The sequence below is a fragment of the Cimex lectularius genome, unplaced genomic scaffold (assembly GCF_000648675.2).
Source record: "Cimex lectularius strain Harlan isolate CLEC.00 unplaced genomic scaffold, Clec_2.1 scaffold2, whole genome shotgun sequence".
NCBI classification, from domain to species: domain Eukaryota; kingdom Metazoa; phylum Arthropoda; class Insecta; order Hemiptera; family Cimicidae; genus Cimex; species Cimex lectularius.
In genome coordinates, this window is record NW_019394219.1 from 4,647,187 (window position 1) to 4,656,508 (window position 9,322).

At 39.4% G+C, this 9,322-nt stretch overlaps 1 protein-coding gene across 1 annotated transcript; it reads right to left on the reverse strand.

Annotated features, from left to right (window-relative positions):
- Window positions 1-1,365: 1,365 nt before the first annotated feature.
- Window positions 1,366-3,797, reverse strand: LOC106666705 (putative odorant receptor 92a). Its single transcript, XM_014394065.2, has 5 exons — window positions 2,837-3,797; window positions 1,929-2,028; window positions 1,765-1,869; window positions 1,558-1,713; window positions 1,366-1,485 (listed from the first exon to the last, which is right to left on the reverse strand). Exons 1-5 carry the CDS (start codon window positions 3,658-3,660, stop codon window positions 1,435-1,437), a joined length of 1,236 nt encoding a protein of 411 aa, XP_014249551.1. The 5' UTR covers window positions 3,661-3,797; the 3' UTR covers window positions 1,366-1,434.
- Window positions 3,798-9,322: the final 5,525 nt, after the last annotated feature.

Here is a 9,322-nt window from a genome sequence, read left to right on the forward strand (position 1 = left end):
TACGACTCCCAGGATAGGTGAGACGAGATGACCGTTCAAGAGCCGAACAATTCGGCCCTATCCCAGCCAGTCGTCTCGAGGGGACGAATCCGAGTCTGCGGGAGCTCTCTCGCAGGCCGGATTGGGAATCTCAATCACAAGTAGCCATTCTTCAGAAATAGTGCGCTCGTGGTGGGCGACCGGTTCCTCAGGTTTCGCTGTTTCCCTTTCGGTTCCCTGCTACTCCCCGAAGGCCGATTGTCGCTCACACCTGGGCTTGCTCTACGTCTTCTCCACACACGATCCCGGTCATCTGATTATCACAAAACAAACTGGCAGCGAGCAGCTACCTATTGTTCAAGTGTCTAAGCGAGATGCTGATTTGCGAATGGTCACTCGCCTTTCTACTCGATGCATCCCCAGTAGTAGAGAAGTAGAGAACCAGGTGCGAACTAGAGACTAGACCATTCTTACGACTTTCTGATAGCTATTTTAGAGCCCATCCTTACATTACGGACTGTTTAGAGTTGACTATCTATCGAGAAAGCCGTTAAAATGAGGGTCCTATAATGCAGTAAAAGCAAAAAAACGATCATCTCTAGCCATCGCTCATCGACCATTATCTTCTCTTCAATCGAGGCTATTGGCCTTAAACCGCTGTACACCATCGGGGATGGTAGAGCGCGGTACACCCAAGACATGGGCTTTGTAACGGACGCCTCATCCGTCGTTTGGCATCTTGAAACCGTCCTTTAAAAAAAAAAAAATCGTCGACGTTTCCGTTTCTTTTTAGTCATGTTTTTAATTTTATTTTAAACATCAGAGGACCAAATCGCGTTGGTCAATTCAAGGGATAGAAACGGCTGCATCGCCTCCTTCTCCGTTACCCTGCAGACTGTCCAGAGACACAGAAACCATCACCGATGAAAAAAAATCTATTTGTTATTATTATCATTATTGATTGATGTTTGCGTTGGACGTGCCTTGGAAGCTTGATACTGCTTGAATAATGATTCGAGTTAGAAGAAAAAATTGTGGTCTCATCCGCATAGGTGGTGTTGGGATGTGTAGAAAAGGCAGCAGTATAAATAGTGTATAAAATAGGACTTGAGTATTTGGTGCTCACCCTGGAGCAGTATTTTAATTTTAAGAAATCCATTTAGATTTTTTTATGCCTTTATCATCGATGCATATTAGCCAAGGAGACGATTATTATGTGCATTCATATTCGGGAGGGAGGGTATCGTGAAAAAAGGCCAGAGGTGACGGTGGGAATCCAACCACGAACGCGGGGTCTATGAACCGAGAGCTTCTCACGCTAACCACTCGACTACCGCGGTCCCTTATCCATTTGCACAATTTTAGATTAAATAAATAAAATCAGCATACGGTGCTTATCTACAATTTAATTGCATGAAATATCCAACTAAATTAATACAAGCCAAATCTAAATTTTTAATTGAGTTTCTTCAGCATGGTGAAGTATGAATAAGCTGAGACCATAATCTGCAAAAAAAAAAAAAACAGTTTCTTTTAGTTAGACACTTTAGAAAACATGATTTACTACATAATTCCTACAGATTGAAAAGTGTCTGTGTTAAGAGGAAAAACGCCCAGTGCCGACATCGACAGAGGTACTTGGCATCTAGTCATTATCATGCGCAGATATGCCAACTCTGGTTTAGCCATCAAATAGTAATCTTTGCCAGCGATCCCATCCGTTAATTTGTTGCTCTACAAAATTGAACTTAGATACGTTTCGCTGCTACATACATAGTTTTTTACCTGTATAACAATGTAGTCCCCGATCCGGCATGTTACCAGTAGTTCCATGGCGTTTCCGAGGACGAAGAATGCGCAAAAAATTACCTGGATCAACCCGACGTCCGCCTGAAACGAATTGACCTGTGGAATTAATCGAATCTAAGTATTACTGCGATGTGGCTTACCAGTGCGACGTAAAATGCGTTGAAACACAAAATAAGGCATAAAAGACCAAACTGAACAAAAAGCGCGGGTGAATATAGGCTCTGAAGTTCTTTCATCAATCTAAAACCATCATTGATCAAAAAATTGATTTTAATCATACATGAGCAATAAATATTGCAAACCAAAGAAATGATATGCCAAATTGTGTTTAAAGTCAGTTTAGACAAAATATTGTCGTTTTTAAATTTTATGTCTCTAGAATAGTTCTGATATCATCAAAAGCTTCAAATTTTGAAAGTTTTATATGAAACATTTAACTAATTAATTTTTAATATGCCGCTAATCCATAAACTCAGGAAAAGAGCATCGCAGACCTATGAATCAGAAAAATATAAGAACAACTGAAAGGTATTGATGTCAATGGGGAAAATGTCGTTCTGGCATGGGGTCCTGGGCTCATTGGTACAACCGGGAACGAAAAAGTAGATAAGGCAGTTAAGTTAGCATTACACGTTGAACGTCGAACGGATTTAAAAAGAACGCTTCCCAATGTGAAGGACACCGTGACTTGAGTGGCTCTAAACCGGCAAAGGTGAAGCTTACTATGTTGCGCATAGGTCATATTAATGTACAAACACCTAATATATCACACCAAGCGAAGATTGTGATATTTTTCTTTGAACTTGTTGGCGTGTGTCTTATTTATCTGAACTTTTGTCGTTTCAGAATAGTTTGCTCTTCCTATTCTCGCAGATTTAGACGAAAAAACAGCGAAGGGCAGACTGAAATGATCTGAAAAGCCAAAGTACTATATTAAAAGTATCTATTTTACAAAACGGTTTCTACCATATTTAATTATGGTACGATATTTTCTAACCTAAGTAGTAAAATTAATGGAATATTGGTATTTATTGTTGCAGAATCATACTTTATGGTTTTTTGATGATAAATGATCCATTGTCTAAGCTTTCTCGACACCTCCTTTTTGACTTCCTCTTTAGTTGCTACCCTTCCAGATGAAAATGTATAAGTGACGAATCCTTGTGGTGAGACGTGAGACGATTCGAAAATCTCTTCGAAGTTGCGACTAAGGTGGCGGAACAAGGCGAGCTGTCTCGTTGCATAGCAGTAAAATACATCGTCGAATGCGATGACCCTCATCGGCACCCAAGTCGCCCCGAGTGTCTGGATCATAGTAGCCACAGCAAAGGAAAATGTGGAGAAGAAGGTCCGTTGAGTCAGATCCATAGGAAACCAGGCGGGGATTGTCAGTACTCTCGGAAGTCCGAGAAATTCGCTCACGAGGGGGATGAAGCACCAAGGGATCATCGGTGCTACCATGAAAGTGAGTAAGATCCTCGGGAAAGGTCGGAACAGATCGGCCCCGGACTTGATTTCGGCGTTCAACCTCTCTTCTGTTGGATCCCCTTTGAACGCCTTCTCATAATCGGTCATAAGCTTGGCAAATCTCGGCCTGTTGAAAGTGAAATAGAACGTTCTCAAGCTAGAATGTAATGAGGTCAGCATTGGAAAGCCGCAAGCGCAGCGTTCCGCGAGTGGCGTCGACGGACTCAAAAAATGTACTCCTATTGTTATAGTGTTGGCTATTATTAAGAAATCTGTATAGAAGCTGAATAAACGGTAAAGTGCGGAGTACCACTTTTCCTTGAATCTGATATCGAGGGGGCCTCGAAAACCCGAAAAGTAGCTTAGAGTCATGTTCAAACCGGACTTCGACATCACCTCTTCCATTTCGACTGAATATCGAAATAAGATGGTAGGATAACCAGCTAAATGAACATCATGCTACTTATAATTAGTACTCTCTTGGTTGTGTATTATTGATCAAAAGCGTCTTATGTACATCGAGGATTGATCATAGAGAATAATAATGTGCAAGAAGTCATGTGGAAAAGTTTTCTCTGACGAGAGACCCTAAATTAACTGTCTCGATGAAATTTAAATTAGTGAATTACTAATAAGTTGTTCAATAAATTGCCAATACTAAGCATGTTATCGACATTTTTAGTTAACATTTGAAACAAATTTTCTTCTATAAAAATTGAACGGAAAAGTAAATTTAATCTTGAAAAATAAAACAAAATTGAATAGTGACAAAAAAAGATGTAATAAAAACTTATTTCAGTACAAGCGACCCAACAATCAACACATTTTTGACTATAGAAAATCAATTCGAACTGAGGAATGTTTATTTGAAGGCTAATTAAACTAAAAATGATTTCATATAGACTAACAAAACCTTTAAATCAATTTTCACACTTATTTAATAACGCGTGACTGTTCTAAACTGCTCAAAAATTAGAAGGGATATTTACAATTTTGAAGTATTTAATTTCCTGAGCATTTTTATTTTATGTTTAATATAAATTGCATTAAAATGTATTAGAAATTATTATGATTTTTACTGAAGGAAAATTTAATTAAGGCATTTTGAACAATAACAAAATAAAAAGTTTTAATTCCATAATTTTGATTAATGTATATAATTTTTTAAACAATTAATACCGTGGATAATGTTCTCTGTTAGTTAAAAACCCATGTGCATCTGCTAGGAATATTGTTAATAATATTGTTGCTAATTTTGTAAGGAATTTCATTCCATAGTTACTGCAATTGGATGCGTATGGTGATCGAAAAACCTTCTCTGCAACGCATCCCACATGTGCTCAATGGGACTGAGGTCTGTAGACAATGGGGGAAGGAGCAGATGGGGAATTTCAAGGTTTTCTAAATATTGATACTCTGCTTCTATGAGGACTAGCATTGTCATCCAGAAATCGAAAACCCCTGAAACGAGGTCCCTGTTTTGAGGAATGTATTCCTCGATAATTTCTTGGGCATAAAGGACTGCGGTGAGGTTGCCTTCAGCAATATGCAGTCCAGTTCTTCCTGCAGTGTAAATCCAAGCCCAGACCATTACACTGACTCCTCCAAACTGTACTGAAGTGAGCACGCATTGGGGCATTGTAAGTATCCCCTGTTCTCGTCAGACTTCGGCGTCTGCGATCACTGTACAGACAGAAACGCGACTCATCCGTAAACATAACAGCATTCCAATCAATGTCCTCTTCTAGGCGCTTGCTGCACCATATTCTCCAGAGTTGCTCGTGGCGGGCTGTTGCTGCAGGTCGTCTCAAAGGGGTATAATCGTGTCGGCCAACTTCCCACAAACGATTACAAATCGTAGATAAAGGCCTTGCCAAAACATCTTGTACTTCATTTGGGATCTGGCGGCCACTATGGAAATGGTTCCGTCTTGCAGCAGTGATAATATTTATGTCCTCCCTTAGCGAAGTAATGTGCTGAGATCAACTACCAGGCCTCAGTTGGCACCTTCAGTCTCTCGGAATCGGGCTAAAGCCCGGGAGACCGTGCTCCGAGAAACGCCAACTCCCTCTGCGATATCCACTTGCCGGTGACCTCGATGACTCATTCTCAAAATAAAATTTTCATTGTACTGCCAGGCCCATAGGAGATCCGGATGGAAAAGTTGGCCATCCCTCAGGGTGTCATGACCCTTAACCGGAACATGAAGAGGGTGTACGGTGCGTCGATTGAACTGTTGAGCACCTTCACGCCGAAGGATGGAAAGCTAATTTACCTTTGAGGCTGGAGAGAGTTCAACTTGAAGTTCGTACATAGGGAAGGATCGTCGTCAATTTATGACCAATACTCCTGGGGGAAATAAATTTAAGAGCGCCGTTCTGAATGCTTTCCAGAGTCTGTCGCCCTTGTTATTGGGCGCCTATGTAATACCTGCATATTCCAAATGTGATCTCACGAAGTATTGAAATAAGACCATTAAAAGCACGGATTAATAAATTCAGCAGTCATTCTTTTAACAAATCCGAAATTACGGTTCGCTTTTTTAATAATTGTATCGATATTCGTATTCAATTTGCAGACGGAGCTAAAAATGTCTCCTAAGTCATCCATAACATCAACACGCTCAACGTTGATATTGCTGATGGCGTACTGGAAGGAGAAAGGTAATGGAGAAACCAATGGATTTGCACTTACTTAGGTTAAAGGAAAGATGATGACCAATATGTAAAAGAATATATGTCCTCTTGAAGAGCTAATATGTAGTCAGGGCCAAGAAATGCTTTAAAAATTTCATCAGCTTACAGCAAAATCTAGCCAACTTAAAGGCAAGTGCATGTCATAGAAAAAGCTCAGAAATAAAATCGTAATAAAAAGTTATGAAATATCTCATAGTTACGGAAAAAATATCCCAGTTGAATGTCATGTGCACTCAACTCACACCCGCACGCACGCACACACACACACACACACACACACACACACACACACACACACACACACACACACGCACGCACGCAAACACACACACACACACATTAAGTTGATTTAAAAATAATCAAAACACTTATGGCACACTATCCTCACAAATCTATGGCTGTTCTCTTTTATTTTTCAGTTTACCAAACTAACCTGGTTCATTCCTTCATTCCATCCATTCAATTCGATCATTTCTTTGTCCTGAAAGCACCGTGGATTTCCTTTGCTTCTAATGTATTTTCTTGACATTCACTCAATTCTCCCTTGTGCTCATCTTTTACATCTTTTACATCTTCTAAATTTCTATATTTCTTTACATAGTAGTACACTATTTTTAATGTTTTGTTCTAATGAAGCATCCATGAATCACAGCTAGTAGCTAGCTCGCCTGGACTGCGTTTATACATGTATGTATGGTATGGTGGAAAGGATGCTAGGAAGCGGGGTTTGTATTCCCCAGGCACTGCAGCCTTCTGGCTTATTGTACCTTCCTAGTTCCTTAGTTCAGTCAATAGACTCAATCCTTCTTCTTAGAAGTATCAGCTCATTGACCGTTGCTGCTGCAATTTGATTCCCTAAGTCTTTTCCATGCGTTAGGTTAAACCTCCATTGAGCTGTTGCTTCGCATTCGAAGATGGTATGAGTGGCTGTTTCCTCTGCACATAATCTGCAAATGGGGTCGTCGCTGTATATACCCATGTTGTGTAGATGTTTTCTCAGATACCAGTGACCGGTTAGTAGTCCTATATTTAGCCTCCTCTGAGTTTGGCCCTCTCCAATTGTAGCAGGGTTTTTGCCAGTCTCGGTGAGGGTTGTTTCATCATACATTTACTATATCTAGCACCGCTAGAGTTGATCCATTTTTCCTTTTGTTTTGCTTGGATCCATTCTGCGATAGAGGATTCTATATTTGTTTTTGTTATCCCAAGGATAGGTTCGGGGCCATCCTCCTCTGGCCAGTCTGTCTGCTTTCTCGTTACCCAAAATTCCTCTGTGCCCTGGCACCCAAGATATCCTCAGGTTGTTGTGTTACCCCAGGTTTTGGAGATTTTGGATGCATTCACTGACTAGTTTTGATGTGATTCTTTTACATGCTAATGTTTTAATAGCTGCTTGGCTGTCTGATCTTATTAGGATTATTTTGTCAGTGTCTCTTTTAAGATTTTCCAGGGCACAAGCATTAATGGCATGTATTTCCGCTTGAAAGACCGAAGGGTACTTCCCTAATGAGTTTGATTGCTCATGTTTTGGGCTTGTACAGAAAATCCCTGATCAGGTTCCTTCGTTTGTTTTGGAGCCATCTGTGTACCATATCATTGTATCTGATGATCTCCTGTGTTCTTCCTCTCCTTTGTAGTCCGTTGAGACTTTATAGGAAGTTGTGAAGATTGTTTCGTTTATACATGTAGTATTCTTTTTGCTTCTATATGGATTTAGAGATTATAGCTCTAGTGTACAGGAAATTCAGGCAATGAGAGTCAACCTCCATCGCATTTAGATTTTCAAATTCTATGTTTCCTTACAATCGTAAATGCCTCTTTCTTGTAAGAAATCACAGCATGAACACCGACCAAAACATTCCCTACGACCTTGCCGAATCTCGTTATTTAAGTTCTATTTCCAAATATCTGCTCATCCTTATACATAAATACACAATCGAACCCACCTTATCTTTTCAAATCCCTTCCTAGACGTGTGCACTAGTGTAAAGAAAGCACGGTCAGTGGTTTCTTAGTGAGGGTATTCCACGGCTGATCCATATCCTATCTATCCCCATGTCATAAATGCACGTCCAACGACCAACTATTTCGAACCATTCGAATGTAGCAAATCTTTAGTAATTTATTTTGTATGTAGGTTAAAAAAAATTCCACTTAAACTATATAAAAAGTATCTAAAAAGGTTTGGTCTAAGAGCATTTTGGTTTGCGTCAAATACAATAGATTTGTTTATACATAAACTTCCTTTTATTGCTAAAGGCCGAAGGAAAGAAGAGAAAAATCAATGTTTTTAGGCCCAGGCACCAAAGTGATGAAAAAGAAGATTCAGCGAAGGTTCCTTAGATTCACTTGATATGCCGTCGGCGGCAGCGGCGACAACTTGTTAATGGTTAGTCCGGGGCTACACCTGCCAAAGAATATAAATTAAGAGCACTTACCTCTTCCCGATGAGTTGGATTTGCATGTGAAAGGCGGCTGAATCTTGGTTATTAATTACAGGCCCGGCCCGGGAGGCGTGAGGGGAATTTTCCTTCGTAACTTTTCTAGAGGGCAAAAGTGTTGGCTGAAGTATCGCAATTTTTCCATCACAAAACATCAGTTCTTCAACACTTCAACTGTTATAACAATACTTTGATTTATATACGGAAAAATCCCTACTCTACTCATAAAATGCAATTATTCGTTCCTTAAATTTGTGTATAGAAATGTACTGAATGTCCGATAATATTTTCAGAATTTCAATAAATCCAATTGGCAAAAAACACAGCATTACGTATCACTTAAATCAATATAAACTGACCTAGTTCGGTAAAACAATGTTTAATAATATTTTACATAAGTTATAATTTTGTATGTATACGTATCTGTAAAACAAAATCGATTTTTGTAGTCTTTATCTTTGTGTACTAAGTAAACGTTTTTTAGTACTTTTCTCAATTCCGATTGTTTGGCGGTCAGGCCACATGTCGTTAGTTCGTCCTCCTACCCATTGTCGCCTATAGAAAAGGTACAAAGGTGAAGTTTGTATCTTCCTATCTTTTCCTACATTTACATCAGTAAAACCAATTCTGTAGTTTTTGTGACTAATAATGTATCACCAGTTTTGCAACTATAACCGATTCAGTAAGTTTTGCGACTATAGAGTGTCAGCGTATTTTTGCATCTATTGACTGTTACCGCCTCCAAACGCTACCACAAATGTGAAAACGGACGCCATAAATTCCTAAAATCTCTTTTTTTAATCCTGACGCCCATTATTTATAAGCCCATTCTCTAAACCCGCCCGGCACTAAATTACAAAGTGTGAAAGTTTCATCGAAATCGGTTCATCATTAACATACATACGAACATTCATTATGTATATATATATA

What these genes read in the sequence shown, in the direction of transcription:
- LOC106666705 (XM_014394065.2), bottom strand. Translation starts at nt 3,660, where the DNA reads ATGGAAGAGGTGATGTCGAAGTCCGGTTTGAACATGACTCTAAGCTAC. An exon ending in TATCATCAAAAAACCATAAA is followed by an intron (nt 2,029 to 2,836) that starts GTATGATTCTGC and finishes TGATGGTTTTAG; the next exon opens with ATTGATGAAAGAACTTCAGA. An exon ending in ACGCATTTTACGTCGCACTG is followed by an intron (nt 1,870 to 1,928) that starts GTAAGCCACATC and finishes AATTCGTTTCAG; the next exon opens with GCGGACGTCGGGTTGATCCA.